This window comes from Glandiceps talaboti, chromosome 18, assembly GCF_964340395.1.
Source record: "Glandiceps talaboti chromosome 18, keGlaTala1.1, whole genome shotgun sequence".
In the NCBI taxonomy this organism is placed as follows: domain Eukaryota; kingdom Metazoa; phylum Hemichordata; class Enteropneusta; family Spengelidae; genus Glandiceps; species Glandiceps talaboti.
In genome coordinates, this window is record NC_135566.1 from 21,106,294 (window position 1) to 21,126,340 (window position 20,047).

A 20,047-nucleotide genomic window follows, 5' to 3' on the forward strand; every position below is an offset into this window, starting at 1 on the left:
TCAGCAACGTATCGATGTGCCTATCACACATTCATATGTTTATATAAGACAGTGAGACAGAGTTAACAGAAGAAAATAAAGGAAAACGAAGTGAGAGGAAACAATATTTAAATCTTTTTTAGAAACAGAAATCCATGAGAACAAAATTGATCATTCGTCCTTTTCCCTGTGATCAAAAGTTATGAGATCATGTTTACAGAGCACACAGATATCGGTAAATTCTTCAAAAGTAGGCAATGTGTAACAACGGAATTTTAACTGAACACGTTCACATTTCCTTTGAAATCATATGCTTTACACATGGACCTATAATTATATAAATGTATGCTTTAAAGTGGTCCCGAGTAATGTTTTAACATCACCATATGTAATACGTTGATATTTTATTCATTTATTCGACGCCTTAAATATATATATATTATAATACCAGAGCAACATTTACTCATTTCGACTTTGATTTGACTTTTATTCCGATTCTTATTTCAGGCTGTATTTTTACTAGTTAGTTAACAGTTACTGTTCTTTCTGTAAGAGTGGGAATTGTTTTACAATTTTCGATACTATCTTATCATTAATCTAGTTGATGCAAACTATTTTAATTGGTTATTTTGAAAATGGAATCGGAGGAGGATCACAGGCGTGATTTAGTCCCCGAGGATCACAGGCGTGATTTAGTCCTCGGGGATCACTGCACTGGTGCCGGTGATTTAGTCCCGCCATCCCATTTGTAATTACTGAAGGCTCTATAGTAAAGGGTTTATATACTCTGATTGATGACTGATATTTAACAAGAATACCAGGTCCGGTGTACACATGTCCGCCTACCTTCTTCAACGTTCAAAGTCTACTAGTTCAGTGGGTTACACTGACTCGGCACTCGCGCATTTAAGACTTCTAAAATTATGTCAACTCATACTTCAAGTGAATACCTGCTTCGTCCAATCTACCAACGATTTCGTTGTCGAACATTTCGTTCTGAGCCACTAGGAAATGGTTCTTCCAATCACCAACAATTCCCTTCCTAACAAATTGCTTGGCATCGCCGTCAAAGATGGCCTTGTCCAGTATGATACACTTGTGGATGGATTCTCTCATACCTTCAACAGAGCATGCCATCTTTATTCGCTGAATATCTTGATCAGACAAATCAACTTGTAGGAAATTTCCAAGTTTTCGGATAGCGTTGCTCATATCTTCTTTCACATCTTCGTATGTTACTTGCAAGACGTTGTCTTCTATACCGACTGTCTTCCATTGAATGACATGTTGCAACCATGGACCATAAAGGGTTCGTCCCTTTATAAATTCTTCTACAAACTTATTCCATTCCAGTGCCATCTTTCCATGTTCAATCTTCGTATAATAGTGATACAATGAGACGCAAACATCTTTTGGATTTCTCATAATGTAAATCATCTTAACGTTTTTGTCTCGAGCTTGTTTCCACGGAAACAATTCAATGGGTAAATGGGATCGGGTCAAGCGAGGTGATTTAAGGTGAAAGTCACCGGCTTGAAATTTAGCTGCTAGTTTTCCACGTAAACCTGGCACTAAAGCTGAATCGGTTACTAACCAATCGAAGTAAAGGGATTCATGGCTCTCACCTATATGTAACAAGCCAAAGTCCTGAATATTTTGTAGTAAATACAACAACCACGTCGTGCCCGACTTAGGATATCCAACAACCACTACGTCAGTCTCACGCCACGAGAATTGGCTGACGACATCGGCTTTCAATCGTCGTTCGTCAAAGTAGAATGGAAAGTAGGCACCTTTATGCCGGAACTGTGCAGATGATATCGTTTCGTCCACAGTTTCTTGTTGGGTCTGTTCAGAGGCCATGTTTAGTACAGTGTGTATAAGTTATAGATTGGATCTTATAGTGCATTTGATAAAGAATAGATATATGACGACAGTGCACACTGAAAAAGTACGACAATCCGTTGGCTCCTATCCAAGCTTAGTTTATTGATTACACGTAACAAAACCCTGGGGATTTGTTAAAGGTACAAATAAAATAAAATTGGGAAAAAAAGAATCATAATAATAACACTTAAATTAAAGGCTTTTTAAAAGTAGCATTACACATCATAATAAAGACTACAAAACAAAACAAACAACAACAATAACTATTCAACGAGTTGAAACATAATATTAATGAAAAAATAATAATGAAGGGTAATTAGACATTTCAAATTATATATTATAAGTATTTTGTAGGTGGTGCTCCCTTTTTATATTACTCAGTTTGATATATTTTCCAAGTGCGATAATTAGAGTTTTGTTGCTCATTATTTCTTTAAATTTTTGTTCTTCTGTCAAGTTTCTGTAATTATTAATATGTTTAGCAGCTTCACTAAAGAGGTCATGCCTGAGTAAATTATACAGGGGACATAGACCCTATATGATCCAAGCAATCATACAAGATAACATTGTTTACTTAAGGAACGACCGCACAATACAATGTTACTCAAGATCAATCAAATATTAACAAACTTCGAAGTTGTGCGAGCGTCCCTATTAGGGGTGAACCATTTGATATCCTGGGGAGGGCTTGGAAGATTTCGGGGGGGGGGGAAGCCAAATGGAGTTGCTCGAAAAAAAATCAGGATATGAGTGGGTAATGGAAAAAAAGATGGACCACTGCTGCTAGAAAAAAAATGTCTTGGCAGGGAAATGATGCACAGGTTCGAGTATACTGTTCAACCTGCTCGTACCTCTCCAACCAGGACACTTGTCAAATCATGACACTAACATTTTCAAACGCATGACAGGGACCAGTCAGTTTCGTTAACCTGTGGTACATATATATATTTGTTCTTGTCTATTTCTTTCATATTTTTTTTAAAATATTACTTCATGTAAGGGTACAAACATAACTGTACATAAAATTATACATACACATGTATTACCTAGCTACCACACTAGTTACAGAACATTGTTTGGCTGTTTCACAATTAGTGCTTCACTTATCTTGCACTTTGGGGCAAAAGTGGACTTCAAGGTTTGGTAATGGTAATCTTCATACTACTAAGTATTAGATAGTTTATAGAAGAACTTAATCTAAATTGTTCTAGTCTCTTAAGTATGAATTTGTCAGAAGGGATGAATATACTTCCTATTTCGGACACTACATGTATCAACACTACAACTCAAATTCAAGTTTCTATTGTACACTAGGTATGAAGCCCTAAAGTGCTCTAACATACCAGTGACTTTACTATTCATGCAATATCAATGCCCCTATACCAATGTTACAGGCCCACTTTTATAACATGGAAAACGTATTTTAAGAAGTTATATTTACTTTAGCTTTTCGAAGCTTTGCAATATTACCTCTGTCTGAGAAGTCAACTCTACCGAAAGTGGATGTCATTCTTTGATGTGTTTTATCTTCTGAGCGACTGTATACCAGCTGTCGTTTCTGCAAACAAACCCGGACTTGTCAAGTCGTGATTCTTCTCTCACTTCTTCTCTCAGCATACCACATTGAACTCTGACCTTAATACCACCGTCCCATTACGTGAAAATACACAAAGACATTGAAGAAGAAGCGTGGGTCAAGAGGAGGCCTGAACACAAACCTGAAAAGAGACGTGGTTGCAACCGGGGGGGGGGGGGGGTCGGTAGGAGGCTCCAGTAATTACGGGGGGGGGGGGGCGCGGAGGGATTTAGGGTATGTCTGAGCTGTAAAATGTGACCCTCCCCTACTCCTTTTTCTAAAATGTGACCACCCCCCCCCCCCCATCTCAAAATAACAAAATTGGCATCCAGACTGTGTGAGAGGGCGCCTCAACCCGGAGTCCAAACTATACCTTGCACATGAGCAAGTAAAGTACTTATGCAAACATAGAAGTATTACACAGTCGTATCACTCTGCTTGGTACATACAAACACTAGTTGACCAATCAATGATTCATAAGCCGTCAATCTTTATCCAAAGGTCATCTGATCAGTATATGTTGGTGATACCATGACAAGTAGTTGGCAGACAAATGAATACTGGACAATCACCGTAGTCTTTACTTCTACACCAAACACCACACAACGGCATTTAGCGATATACAACAACGGCGACGAACGTAGTTTCATACATGTGCGTCCAACCCAGTGCAATCAATGCCAACACGCTAATAAAGATTATTAACAATGCCCCTTGGAAAACAGGTAAGTGTACTGAACATAGTCATATACCTCGTCGACCATGTTGGTTGCCGTCTTTTACCATCATTTTGAAGCTCCATTCAATAGAACCTTGTGTGACAACATGATAGCTAGGTTCTATTGAATGGAGCTAGGTTATTATATTTGTTATTATATTATTATACTAGTATTTCAAACCCGAACATCTGGTTATTATTATATCTAAATTTAATATAATTATTTCACCACAGGTTTATATGTGATTAAGTTACAATGTATTGTTACAAATTGAATACAGGACTGACATAAAGTCAGCAAATTCATGGAATACATCAGTGGTGTCTCCAGTATATTGTTTATTGACCAAAGATTTGATATGATAATATAAACAACAGTGAAAATGACGTATCTGCGCAGGCTGTAGTCTGCTCGTACCTCTCCAACCAGGACACTTGTCAAATCATGACACTAACATTTTCAAACGCGCATGACAGGGACCAGTCAGTTTCGTTAACCTGTGGTACATATATATATTTGTTCTTGTCTGTTTCTTTCATAATTTTTTTTAAATATTACTTCATGTAAGGGTACAAACATAACTGTACATAAAATTATCCATACACATGTATGTTATAGAGTAAGTCATAATACATGATTCGGTGTATTCGTAGGTGTTTGGTGTCACTGTCTACAAATAGCATATAACAAAATTATATTATTTTTCATGTCCGCTATATGGAGCAGTATGTGTAGCAATTTCAAAGCATATTACAGCCTCAGAACTGTATCTCACACCTCCCCCCCCCCCCGTTTTTTGTGTTCTTCTGTTGTACTTGCTTATAAATGCCTATAATAATCCAACAATGTGACGATCAGTTGATAAATTATCAAATTGTTTAGACTGTTTATTCATACTGTTGACACACGGACATCAAACCAATGTATACATACCGTTAGCAACTATAGTAGACAGATATTTCAGCCACCCAAACTGATTGAACCGTGCCTAGAAAGGCTCGTTGATGTACTTGCAATTGGGTTTATGCATTAATGTAATTTTTGCAACTTTAGGTAATCTTAAACTTTTACTTTTTGCAGTTGACTGACTAATGTAGATGGAAGTGTTGGAGTATGGAGGACGTCAGACTTACAACGACAACATCTCTTAAAAAATGTCTACGACTTTTCAAATTGGCTTCAATATTGGTATTTGTCATTTGTATTACTCTAAATTTGTGCATAAGACGAAATACATACAACATCACTGGTACTTACAAGACAGAGGCGATTCTGTTTAGGACGAAAAGATATTGTAATTGCTCTGTAGAACCCGTAGATATTTCACACAGTAGTGGCCATCTCAAACTCAAAGATGTTAAGTGCATCAAATATCCCATCTATGCCAGTGAGGGCGTTCTCCACGGTATCCTCAGTTCAGATGATCAAAAGCAAACAGGTGGCTATGACTGTGTACAATCGTTGCATCCACAAACATGGCAGAAAGATAAACTCAAACCCTACACCAAAACAGTTGTACCAAATATTGCCCATTATACATGGTTTGGAGACCGTGAGTTTCGTTTTGACCACTTCATAAGTGTTTTAAGTGCATACAGAATAATGAAGGCAGATAAAATCATGTTTCATACAGATTACGAGCCACATGGACGGTATTGGAACGAAGCAAAGACAACTATTCCTATTTTAGAAGTGGTGTTTAGGGAAGCACCCAAACTAATATTGGGTAATAGCCTTACTAACAATGCACACAAATCAGACGTTGCAAGATTGGAGATTTTAATGGAACATGGTGGCATCTATATGGATTTGGACGTCATTGTAGTTCAGTCACTTGATTCTTTGCGATACTATGACTTTGTGTTAGGTAGAGAAACGTACCGCGGTCTAAACAATGGAATCATTGTAGCTAGTAAAAAGTCGCTCTTTCTTAAACTTTTCTACGAGGGATATCACATTTATCAAGGGAAGTGTTGGAACTGTGATTCCATCTTATTTCCAAATGAATTAGCTAAGATTAACCCACATTTAATTCATATTGAGGAAAGTTCTCTAGTTCAACCAAGTCACGAGTACCCAGGACCAGAGTTGATTTTCAATGGACATTTGAAATGGTGGACAGGTCATTACACTATACATACTTGGATACGGGTTATACGACGACGTTACTGGTCTCTCATCAGAAGGGAAGAAGTGTACACTCCACAAAATATCAAAACACTGGACTCTACGTTTGGAGAAATCTGTCGATATGTTTATTATAACGAGACTGGGCCATGGAAGGAAAGCTAACAAGCATTTCAGTAATTCCATAAACAATACAATTATATATTAATTGACTTAAAGAGTTTCTTCATCCACTTCTCACATGACCTATTACCCACCTTCAGCATACTGAATATTTTGCTAGTGAGTGCCAAACATTGAGGAGACTGAAAATGAAATTTAGCCAGTAAATTTATAAATGGATGGATGGATGGATGGATGGATGGATGGATATATCGATACGGATGGACGGACAGACAGACGGACGGACAGACGGACGGACGGACGGACGGACGGACGGACGGACGGACGGACGGACGGACGGACGGACGGACGGACAGACAGACAGACAGACAGACAGACAGACAGACAGACAGACAGACAGACAGACAGACAGACAGACAGACAGACAGACAGACAGACAGATAGATAGATAGATATTTGGTAAATTATTGTTTGACCGGCTTTCCGTGCAGTTTATTGATATATTGTTAGGGACCGGTCAGTTTCTTCGGCCTGGGGGGGTCATGCTGTTTTGAAAATTGTGGATAGGGGGGGGGGGGTCATTGTGTTTTAGATTGTGATTGTGAAGAAAAAAATCCTTTCTACAATGGCATATAGCCTTGTCTGAAATGTGGTACATGTCAATATTTGTTCTTGTCCCTGTTTCTTACATGAATTCTTTAACATTACTTATTAGTTCAAACCTAACTATACATATTCATATACATGTACCGGTATTACCTACCTACCACACTAGTTACAGAACATGTCATGTAAATGCTTGGCTGTTTCACAATCAATGCTTCGCTTATATTGCAGTTTGGGGCAAAAGTGAACTTGAAGGTTTCGTAATGGTAATTTTCATAGATAGTTTATAAATGAAGTTAATCTAAATTGTTCTACTCGTCATGCTATTGACACTACAAATCACCACATCTCATCAGATTCCAGTTACTATTATACACTGGGTATGACCACCTAAAGTTCTCTAACATACCGGTGACTTTATTATACATGCAATATTAATGCCCCTATATACTAATGTAATGTGTCCATTTTATGTGATATGAGAAACTCATTTAAAAACGTTTTACGTTAGCTTTTTGAAGCTTGGAAATATTACCTCAAATATTACCCTAGGACCCCCCCCCCACACATGAGGTGTACACATCCTAGTCTCAAGATCTTCCCCCTACCTCTTACTGTCAAGATCCTATCAAACTATATTTCAAAAATATTTCAACCTTATGTAGTTGCTTTTTACATGTTGGTGCTGTCTTGTAAAGCTCAGAAATCTGAATAGTCTAAAAATTGACTTTTCAGAGTTAAAAACCTCCTGGGCTTCTAGGGGGAGACCCCCTAGGACCCCCATAACAGATGTACATATTCCCTTCTCAAGCTTTCCTACCTTTCACAGCCAAGATGCTATTAAACTCCTTTGCGAATATATTTACCCTGTGTAGTCAATAATTATAAATATGATAGTGCTAACCTGGGATCTTATAAAGTAGATGCAAGACAGTCAAGCAGTCCACACTGAGTCACGATAAAAAAAATACCTGTCATGCAAATATTACATAGGGGGGGGGGGGGGGGGGTCATCATGTTTATGAATTAAGTGATGGGGGGGGGGTCAGCCTGTTTTTGGTTTTACAGATAGGGGGGGTCAGTGACTTTTTGTCGGCCCGATTTAAGAATCCACCGCGCCCCCCCCCCCCCCCCCCCAGGCTGGAGAAACTGACCGGTCCCTTACCGACTTGTCTTAAATGATTTTTTGAAAGAACCAATGTGACAGTTTGCTTACGAGATCAATCCATGGACTGTAAGTCAATCCTTAATGTACATTCATGATCAATCCCACTGGATGATTTGGACTATGTTGATATAAAAGGAGGGGGGGGGGGATGCATCTGGGACAAATGGCTGGAAGACAAAGTGTATAGAACCACAATTCACCAGTCATGCAATATTCACCAATTCACGTTTCAAGCCTTCAAAAAGGTGTGTTTACCATTCACTTGTTGAAATTTTACTGATTCACATTCATGCATAATATAAAGTATACATCTATATCCCCCCCCCCCCCCCTGTTGTTGGAGAAAGACATTTGCTGAATATCCTTTGGTATCAGTATTTACTACATTACAACCTTGCAAACGACATACACAAGAACAGACCATTTCATTTCATTTCATAACATATACATTTTTATTTCAAAGTGTAATCACTTGGCAACATATGGCCATACAGTTATTAATCAAATTATAGATTTTAAACCTGTATTAGCAGCAACTGGGACATTCTTTTATCAAACCACCAAAGAGATATTCCACTAAAACTATGGTCAGTTACTTATGAAAAAGACATTGTATCAGTCAATATTATCTGTAGGTAGTGTAGTGACAAGTTTAAATCTTAGTGAGTGACAGATTGGTTTTGAATCTATCACAATGTTAAAACTGTATGGTATTACAAGTAAGTTATTGTACCTACCAAAATAGTTGACTGTGTACGGTATTACAAGTAAGTTATTGTACCTACCAAAATAGTTGACAGTGTATGATGTTACAAGTAAGTTATTGTACCTACCATAATAGTTGACAGTGTACGATGTTACAAGTAGGTTATTGTACCTAACACAGGTAATGCTATCCTGTTGACAGTGTACGATGTTACAATTAAGTTATTGTACCTACCAAAATAGTTGATAGTGTACGATGTTACAAGTAAGTTATTGTACCTACCAAAATAGCTGATAGTGTACGATGTTACAAGTAAGTTATTGTACCTACCAAAATAGTTGATAGTGTACGATGTTACAAGTAAGTTATTGTACCTACCAAAATAGTTGACAGTGTACGATGTTACAAGTAAGTTATTTTACCTAACAAAATAGTTGACAGTGTACAATGTTACAAGTAAGTTATTGTACCTACCAAAATAGTTGACAGTGTACGGTATTACAAGTACATGTAAGTTATTGTACCTACCAAAATAGTTGACTGTGTACGGTATTACAAGTAAGTTATTGTACCTACCAAAATAGTTGACAGTGTACGATGTTACAAGTAAGTTATTGTACCTACCAAAATAGTTGACAGTGTACGGTATTACAAGTAAATTATTGTACCTACCAAAATAGTTGACAGTGTACGATATTACAAGTAAGTTATTGTACCTACCAAAATAGTTGACAGTGTACGATGTTACAAGTAAGTTATTGTACCTACCAAAATAGTTGACAGTGTACGATGTTACAAGTAAGTTATTGTACCTACCAAAATAGTTGACAGTGTACGGTGTTACAAGTTGACAGTGTACGATGTTACAAGTAAGTTATTGTACCTACCAAAATAGTTGACAGTGTACGATGTTACAAGTAAGTTATTGTACCTAACACAGGTAATGCTATCCTGTTGACAGTGTACGACGTTACAAGTAAGTTATTGTACCTACCAAAATAGTTGACAGTGTATGATGTTACAAGTAAGTTATTGTACCTACCAAAATAGTTGACAGTGTACGATATTACAAGTAAGTTATTGTACCTACCAAAATATTTGACAGTGTACAATGTTACAAGTAAGTTATTGTACCTACCAAAATAGTTGACAGTGTACGATATTACAAGTAAGTTATTGTACCTACCAAAATAGTTGACAGTGTACGATGTTACAAGTAAGTTATTGTACCTACCAAAATAGTTGACAGTGTACGATGTTACAAGTAAGTTATTGTACCTACCTAAATAGTTGACAGTGTATGATGTTACAAGTAAGTTATTGTACCTACCAAAATAGTTGACAGTGTACGATGTTACAAGTAAGTTATTGTACCTACCAAAATAGTTGACAGTGTACGATGTTACAAGTAAGTTATTGTACCTACCAAAATAGTTGACAGTGTACGGTATTACAAGTAAGTTATTGTACCCACCAAAATAGTTGACAGTGTATGATGTTACAAGTAAGTTATTGTACCTACCAAAATAGTTGACAGTGTACGATGTTACAAGTAAGTTATTGTACCTACCAAAATAGTTGACAGTGTACGATGTTACAAGTAAGTTATTGTACCTACCAAAATAGTTGACAGTGTACGGTATTACAAGTAAGTTATTGTACCTACCAAAATAGTTGACAGTGTACAATGTTACAAGTAAGTTATTTTACCTACCAAAATAGTTGACAGTGTACGATGTTACAAGTAAGTTATTGTACCGACCAAAATAGTTTTTAAAAAGGTTCCAGTTGCAGCTAATGCAGTTTTAAATATAGAGTATGTATATCCAATAGAATCTGACCAATAATCATTGTAAATGGACTTTTTGCATTGTAGTGGCAAAGGTACTAGTACTCATAATTCACAATAATTCAAGCATCACAGTTCACTTTAATACAGTAGCTGTTCACAGGGTCACACATGATGGAGTCTGTAAAAACTATTACCTATGGGTCACTTGGGTGTTTAATATACAAGAAAGTGATTCTTTCATTTGAAAGAAATACACAAAATGTTACAATTGGTTTGAAATAATTAGACCTAAAAATGCTTCTATTACATTTGATTTACCATGTCAGACTTCAATATCATAAAACATTACCTTAAAGTGTGTACACACACAACTACATTTTGGGTGCTGGTGAAAACACAACCAAAATATCATAAAACATTACCTTAAAGTGTGTACACACACAACTACATTTTGGGTACTGGTGAAAACACAACCAAAATATCATAAAACATTACCTTAAAGTGTGTACACACACAACTACATTTTGGGTGATGGTGAAAACACAACCAAAATATCATAAAAGATTACCTTAAAGTGTGTACACACACAACCACATTTTGGGTACTGGTGAAAACACAACCAAAATATCATTAATTTAACCTTTCAGACACAATGTTCTGGACACTATATCTCAAATACATTTTTAGTTACTTGTAATATTATAGTAAAGGATAAATCATGACCTCTAAGTTGTACTCTATGTACCACTCTACCCTTATCACATACACTAAATACATTTTTACTTTCAAAATGTTAGGATAAAAGCAAAATTGTTTGTACTTCAAAAATATTCTTGAGCATCTGTAAGTCAGTGACATCACTTAGGGCACAAGGTTGTATCATTGAATTCTTTACATTGCATTGATAAATGCTAACAATCTTAGCTCTTCAACAATTTTTGAAATTGACTGTGTACAAATCATTTCACTAACATCTTTCAAGTTTACAAGTATCTAGCTATAACATTGCATTGATTCAACATTGCATATTTGCACATGCCCACAAAATATCCAATTTGAAATTTATATTTGAAGCATTACCTACTTTCCCAGCACTGAGATTGTCTTTGGATTACTTTAAAATCCAATAAAGTGTTCATCTTGATATTACTTTCTTCATTTACGTAGTCTGATGACAGTGCTAGCAGCAATCAGAAATAAACATCCCCATGCTACAGTGACTAGGTATCCTCTCCATACCTGAAGGTATGCTAAGCCCCAACCTGGATGAAAACAATACATATTGCATTATTTAATCTACACTATCTACATTGTACTTTCTAATTTTGACATCATCAAGGTCATTTTTAAAGTATTAAAGTATTTGTCACAACTTTGAGCCATATGTGATTTCAACTAATCTTTTGTTAAATCCCTATTTTAATAATTCATACAGGTTTTCAATTCCATTTCACTCCATTAACTCTGAATAAAGTGGTCCAATCCCACTATGCAGAACAGTCCCTGTATGTACTTGATCTAATTGGTGGCAATTGGCAAATGTACTATTACCCTATAAGAGGATTCCAACATTAAATTTTAGATAGCTGGGTCCAAAATGACCCAAGGTTATTTATGGTATTCATATAAAATAGCACCAATGGTATTGTAGCACAACTGTATTTGGCTGTTGCCATGGGTATGATCTTGTTGCTTGGCAGATTTGCATACATTTTTTGAATGTTCATTCACTTGCCTATAAACTCTTGTTATTATATTACCAATATAAACCACCATTTGGCTGTTGCTATGGTTGCGGTCTTGTTGCTAGGCATATTTGCATATATTTTTGGAATCTTTATTCACTTGCCTACCCGTCCCAGTTTTCATCTTGCAATTTAAACCACCATTTCACTATTGCTAAGGGAGTGGTCATGGTTGCTAGGGCCAGTTTGTCAAAATGTTTATAATTGCAGAATAGTTTTACAGAAACATTCCCACCGTGTTTCAGCCCCATTCACCATGTAGTTTTTAAGAGCTTAGTTTTAGACCAATACTAAGATTGTATACCTAATCTGCATATCATCATGTTGTAAATACTCCAGGTTCATCTACACATCCCCAAATGCATCCTTACTAAATTTCAGCCAATACTGCTCAAGCAGTAGTTTTGGAATTACAGATTATTTTTGACAAAAAAGACACTTTTACATCTAATTTGCATACCATTGATGGGATCGTGTTATAGACCTTTTGTAATTATAGACTTTTAGTTTAAGTCATTTAGTCCTAATTTGCATATCATTGATGGGATCATCATGTCAAGAAAACTTATTAATCTAAATACCCCTCAGAACATTCCCACTTAATCCCAGCCCCACCTGCTCATTAATTTTGGAATGATAGACTTTTGACCAAAAAGACACATTTTTAGCCCTAATTTGCATATCACTAATGGAATCTTCATGTCATGAACAATTCTTAACTAAACACCTCCTAGAACATTCCCACCAAATTTCACACCAATCTGCAAGGTACTTCTGGAGTTTAAGTTTTTTGACCCAAAATGCACATCTCTGATGCGTTTACTTTTCATCTGAACAATTTTCCATCTAGATGCCCTAAGTAATTTCATCATCAATAACCTATTCAGCATAGTTGATGGCATAAAATAGGGGTTTCTTAGTATTTTACCTACATCATTGAAATAATGTTAGTATTCAGCCCCAGTACATGGTTTGAGTAGTGATATATGCTACAAATGTTATATGTATTGCATATTAGCTCCCTCAATAAAGAAAGATTGGGTGTAAGTTATGTCTGTCTAAAACTGAAACTTACCACGGAACATAATACACCTCAACGCCTCAGTGGCAAATGTTTGTGGTAGACAATAACTGAGATAACGCAGTGGATATGGAATTGCTTCTAGTGGCCAGATTAAACCTGAAAGGAAATTATGACATCATAACAAAGAAGTCAAGTGTACCATTGACTACAAATGTTTTGTTCAATATCCATCATATGTACACTAAAATTGAAAGGCACATTATCGAGCATACGGATGGCAGATAACATCCTAGATTGGGCATATGCACCTCAAGAATTAGGTAGATAAGAAGGGCAAATAACATTCCAAATATGGGCATACATGCACCTGAAGACTGGGTGGATAAGGGGGGGCAGATAATATTCCAAATATGGGCATACACATGTATGCATGTGAGGAATTGGTGGATGGGAGAAGACAATATTCCAAATATGGGCATACACATGTATGCATGTGAGGAATTGGTCGATGGGAGAAGACAATATTCCAAATATGGGCATACACATGTATGCATGTGAGGAATTGGTGGATGGGAGAAGACAATATTCCAAATATGGGTATATGACTTAAAAACTGGGTTGATAGGGAGGGTAGATAAAATTCTAAATATGGGCATATGCACCTGTAGAATTGGTGGATAGGGACAGGTAACTTTCTAAACATGGACATATGCACCCAGGGCTTGACAAGTCCAATGAAGTTCCGGGCAAGTAGACTATCATTCTCACTCGCCCCTTTGGGAAATTAGACTATCATTTTCACTCGCCCCTTTGGGAAATTAGACTGTCATTCTCACTCGCCCGTTTGGGCAAGTAGACTGTCATTCTCACTTGCCCGTTTGGGCAAGTAGACTGTCATTCTCACTCGCCCCTTTGGGAAAGTAGACTGTCATTCTCACTCGCCCGTTTGGGTAAGTAGACTATCATTCTCACTCGCCCCTTTGGGTAAGTAGACTGTCATTCTCACTCGCCCCTTTGGGTAAGTAGACTGTCATTCTCACTCGCCCGTTTGGGCAAGTAGACTGTCATTCTCACTCGCCTCTTTGGGTAAGTAGACTGTCATTCTCACTCGCCCGTTTGGGTAAGTAGACTGTCATTCTCACTCGCCTCTTTGGGTAAGTAGACTGTCATTCTCACTCGCCTCTTTGGGTAAGTAGACTGTCATTCTCACTCGCCCGTTTGGGTAAGTAGACTGTCATTCTCACTCGCCTCTTTGGGTAAGTAGACTGTCATTCTCACTCGCCTCTTTGGGTAAGTAGACTATCATTCTCACTCGCCCCTTTGGGTAAGTAGACTGTCATTCTCACTCGCCCCTTTGGGAAAGTAGACTGTCATTCTCACTCGCCCCTTTGGGTAAGTAGACTATCATTCTCACTCGCCCCTTTGGGTAAGTAGACTGTCATTCTCACTCGCCCCTTTGGGTAAGTAGACTGTCATTCTCACTCGCCCGTTTGGGCAAGTAGACTGTCATTCTCACTCGTCCGTTTGGGAAATTAGACTATCATTTTCACTCACCCCTTTGGGAAATTAGACTGTCATTCTCACTCGCCTGTTTGGGCAAGTAGACTGTCATTCTCACTTGCCCGTTTGGGCAAGTAGACTGTCATTCTCACTCGCCCCTTTGGGTAAGTAGACTGTCATTCTCACTCGCCCGTTTGGGCAAGTAGACTGTCATTTTCACTCGCCCGTTTGGGCAAGTAGACTGTCATTCTCACTCGCCCGTTTGGGAAAGTAGACTGTCATTCTCACTCGCCCGTTTGGGAAAGTAGACTGTCATTCTCACTCGCCCCTTTGGGTAAGTAGACTGTCATTCTCACTCGCCCCTTTGGGTAAGTAGACTGTCATTCTCACTTGCCCGTTTGGGCAAGTAGACTGTCATTCTCACTCGCCCGTTTGGGCAAGTAGACTGTCATTCTCACTCGCCCGTTTGGGCAAGTAGGCTATCATTCTCACTCGCCCGTTTGGGTAAGTAGACTGTCATTCTCACTCGCCCGTTTGGGCAAGTAGACTCATTCTCACTCGCCCGTTTGGGCAAGTAGACTATCATTCTCACTCGCCCGTTTGGGCAAGTAGACTGTCATTCTCACTCGCCCGTTTGGGCAAGTAGACTGTCATTCTCACTCGCCCGTTTGGGCAAGTAGACTGTCATTCTCACTCGCCCGTTTGGGTAAGTAGACTATCATTCTCACTCGCCCGTTTGGGCAAGTAGACTGTCATTCTCACTCGCCTCTTTGGGTAAGTAGACTGTCATTCTCACTCGCCCGTTTGGGTAAGTAGACTGTCGTTCTCACTCGCCCGTTTGGGTAAGTAGACTGTCATTCTCACTCGCCTCTTTGGGTAAGTAGACTGTCATTCTCACTCGCCTCTTTGGGTAAGTAGACTGTCATTCTCACTCGCCCGTTTGGGCAAGTAGACTGTCATTCTCACTCGCCCATTGGGTAAGTAGACTATCATTCTCACTCGCCCGTTTGGGCAAGTAGACTGTCATTCTCACTCGCCTCTTTGGGTAAGTAGACTGTCATTCTCACTCGCCTCTTTGGGTAAGTAGACTGTCATTCTCACTCGCCTCTTTGGGTAAGTAGACTGTCATTCTCACTCGCCTCTTTGGGTAAGTAGACTGTCATTCTCACTCGCCTCTTTGGGTAAGTAGACTGTCATTCTCACTCGCCCATTTGGGCAAGTAGACTGTCATTCTCACTCGCCCGTTTGGGTAAGTAGACTATCATTCTCACTCGCCCGTTTGGGCAAGTAGACTGTCATTCTCACTCGCCTCTTTGGGTAAGTAGACTGTCATTCTCACTCGCCCGTTTGGGTAAGTAGACTGTCATTCTCACTCGCCTCTTTGGGTAAGTAGACTGTCATTCTCACTCGCCTCTTTGGGTAAGTAGACTGTCATTCTCACTCGCCCGTTTGGGAAAGTAGACTGTCATTCTCACTCGCCCGTTTGGGCAAGTAGACTGTCATTCTCACTCGCCCCTTTGGGAAAGTAGACTGTCATTCACACTCGCCCGTTTGGGCAAGTAGACTATCATTCTCACTCACCCGTTTGGGCAAGTTGACTGTCATTCTCACTGGCCCGTTTGGGCAAGTAGACTGTCATTCTCACTCGCCCGTTTGGGCAAGTAGACTATCATTCTCACTCACCCGTTTGGGCAAGTAGACTGTCATTCTCACTCATCCATTTGGGTAAGTAGACTGTCATTCTCACTCACCCGTTTGGGCAAGTAGACTATCATTCTCACTCACCCGTTTGGGCAAGTTGACTGTCATTCTCACTCGCCCGTTTGGGCAAGTAGACTGTCATTCTCACTCACCCGTTTGGGCAAGTAGACTGTCATTCTCACTCACCCGTTTGGGCAAGTAGACTATCATTCTCACTCACCCGTTTGGGTAAGTAGACTGTCATTCTCACTCGCCCGTTTGGGTAAGTAGACTGTCATTCTCACTCGCCTCTTTGGGTAAGTAGACTGTCATTCTCATTCGCCTCTTTGGGAAAGTAGACTATCATTCTCACTCACCCCTTTGGGAAAGTAAAATATTTGTGTCAATTAAACACAATTGTCCGGTACAATATGAACAAAATGTTTCAATGTTTCAATGTTCTTCAGTTTATTCAATGATGCAACCATGCGTGTTATGGATTGCTACATTCTTTGATCATGATTTTCCTTCCACAGTTTGCTACAAACAAACATGATTTCTGTCGATTAGTTAGTTGGTGAGTTGTTATAATTATACCTAACATGTAAACCAATCTGAAAATGGCTTTTTATCCATTAGCAAAAGCAACTTTTGAAACAGATCAAAGCCTTTCATAAAATGTTCAATTTTAGGATGGGTGGATAGGGGGCAGATAGCATTCTAAATATGGGCATTACACACCTGAGGATGGGTGAAAAAGGGGCAGATACCATTCCAAATATGGCATATGCACTGAGGATGGGTGGATAGGGGGCAGATAACATTCTAAATATGGGCATTACACACCTGAGGATGGGTGAAAAAGGGGCAGATAACATTCCAAATATGGCATATGCACTGAGGATGGGTGGATAGGGGGCAGATAACATTCTAAATATGGCATATGCACTGAAGATGGGTGGATAGGGGGCAGATAACATTCTAAATATGGGCATTACACACCTGAGGATGGGTGAATAGGGGCAGATAACATTCCAAATATTGCATATGCACCTAAGGATGGGCAGATACCATCCAATCAGAAGCTATAAAAAGCCAAATTAGGGTTGTTATAATTCATGATATATAGTGTTTGAAAAAAAGGGGCTATTTCAAAAAAATGAGGGGCATGAAAAATGGACCAAACTTTAACCTATATTTAGGTGTCTGATAGCGATAAGATAATCACATGTTAAATTGTTGATAACGACACATCATTTGGAAAGCTACATATCATATGTACCTGAATAGTGTGAATACTGGAATACCAAAATGTAAAGGTGTGCTAACAGTATTAGTTGTTAGAAGTTACCATGAGAACAAACAAAAAACAGGTACTAGGTATTTTTAGAATTCTTTATTGCAACAAGTAATTACATTGGTATAAAAATACAAATTATCACACAAAAACTGTGCCAAGTTTGCCAGGATCAAATTATCACACAAAAAGTGTGCCAAGTTTGCCAGGATCAAATTATCACATAGACTGTCGACAGTCGCTCGCACCTTTTTTCCCCCTACGTTTTATCTAAACTCCGCTCCGGCGCAACACTAGTCTAATCGCAAACTGATATCGAGGGCCGAAGGCCCGAGTGATCAAGGGCCGAAGGCCGAGCTTGGGCCTTCGCAATTCGGCCCTCGAAATCAGTTTGCGATTATACTAGTGTTGCGCCAGACCGGAGTTTAGATAAAACGTAGGAAAAAAGGGCGCGAGCGACTGTCGACAGTCTAATTATCACACAAAAAGTGCCAAGTTTGCCAGGATCAAATTTTCCTCTCCTTTAATGAAGCTTGTTTACAGTTCTTCAGTTTTGCTCTTTCACAGTAGTACAGTAATTTATTTTTTAGTTACAGGTACAGTAAACCAATATGCCATATTCTTCAAAATGCAGCCAATGCCACATAGTCAGCCATTTCCTAAAAAGAGAGAAGTTTGACTGATTTGAAATTTTGTTTGTCAATATATTTTGCCTAAATCAAACATGATGTTATGTAATACTTATGGTTAAGGTCAGCTTTCAACTAATTAAAAATTCCAATACTGAGTCTGTCATTAAAAAATAAATCACTGTATTGACAAATAAAATTTGAAAACTAAAGATTTCATGGAAAAAATACCGCCAATGGTGTTGTAGCACAACTGTACACTTTTTAAAAATGTTTAACCACATGCTGATCCATGCTAGGTATAGGTGTTCATTTGCTGAATGATTATCCAGTTGCCTGTACAACCCTGTTGTTATCTATGTAATATATGTGATCATTTGGCTGTTGCTATGGGTGTGGTCATGTTGCTAGACATATCTGTGTAAATTTTTTTTTAATGTTCATTCCTCTGTCTAAAATCCCTGATGTTATCCTGATGTTATCCTGATGTTATCCTGATGTTATCCCTAATGTTTTGAAGAAAATCTGCAGAATAATACTTCAGTCTAGAAACACCTCACCAATTTCAGTCTCAAAGACCAAGTACCTTTTGAGATACGAATTTTTGACCAAAATTCAGAGATTTTTACACCTAATTTGCATATTACTGATGAAATCATTATATGCTCAATATTTTTTCATCTATATACTCCAAGGTGCATCCCCATTAAATTTCAGCCCAATCTGCTAAGTAGATTTTTGACCAAAAAGACACATTTATAGCCCTAATTTGTATATCACTGATGGGATCATCATATCGTGAACATTTCTTAATCTAAATACGCTTAAGAATGTTCCCACCAAATTTCAAACCGATCTGCCCAGTAGTTTTTGAGTTTAAGTTTTTTGACCAAAAATCACATTTTTTGAACAAAATCACACATCATTGGGAAGATCATTTTGATTTCAACAATTTCCCACCTAGAAACCAATGATAATACACCCACCAAATATCAGGGCAATTGGTTATTGTGACTTGAAGTTGTTTACACACACACACACACACACACACACACACACACACACACACACACACACACACACACACACACACACACACACACACACACACACACACACACACACACACACACACACACAGATAGATAGACAGACACTATGCCATGCCGATAGCACTACTGAACCTTATCAGTTCAGTTGTACTAAAAAACTGTTTGAAGAGATAGGTTTATACAGATCTAGACTGGATGTAACTTCAGCAGGTGTGTTATGGTCTATCTCAATCACAATATTAAACAGTCACTTTAATATTTGGCAGAATTAAAAGTTGGCTGCTGATACAAAGAAAATATCATGGTGTTTTTTTTCCAAATAAAATATACTGAAGGATGAGAGCATAGTACAAGCAAAGTTGACCGTCAATTGCAATCACTTTATTTATGATGCTTAAGTTCTTAGAATTGCCAATGGTAAAAGTAGATTACAACTT

At 38.3% G+C, this 20,047-nt stretch overlaps 3 protein-coding genes across 3 annotated transcripts in view; 1 reads left to right on the forward strand and 2 right to left on the reverse strand.

Annotated features, from left to right (window-relative positions):
- Positions 1-900: 900 nt before the first annotated feature.
- LOC144449825 (sulfotransferase 2A8-like) lies at positions 901-1,842 on the reverse strand. Its single transcript, XM_078140399.1, has one exon. It carries the CDS (start codon positions 1,840-1,842, stop codon positions 901-903), a length of 942 nt encoding a protein of 313 aa, XP_077996525.1.
- A 3,432-nt stretch (positions 1,843-5,274) lies between these two features.
- LOC144449826 (uncharacterized) lies at positions 5,275-6,453 on the forward strand. Its single transcript, XM_078140400.1, has one exon. It carries the CDS (start codon positions 5,275-5,277, stop codon positions 6,451-6,453), a length of 1,179 nt encoding a protein of 392 aa, XP_077996526.1.
- Positions 6,454-10,098: 3,645 nt separating this feature from the next.
- LOC144448938 (ABC transporter G family member 20-like) overlaps positions 10,099-20,047 on the reverse strand; it is a 66,201-nt gene continuing 56,252 nt past the window's right edge. Inside the window, exons 18-19 of the mRNA XM_078139320.1 lie at positions 13,504-13,608; positions 10,099-11,945 (exon numbers count right to left, since the gene is read on the reverse strand). Of these exons, the coding sequence (XP_077995446.1) occupies positions 11,839-11,945; positions 13,504-13,608 (212 nt within the window). The 3' untranslated portion in view covers positions 10,099-11,838. The remainder of the gene's footprint in view (positions 11,946-13,503; positions 13,609-20,047) is intronic.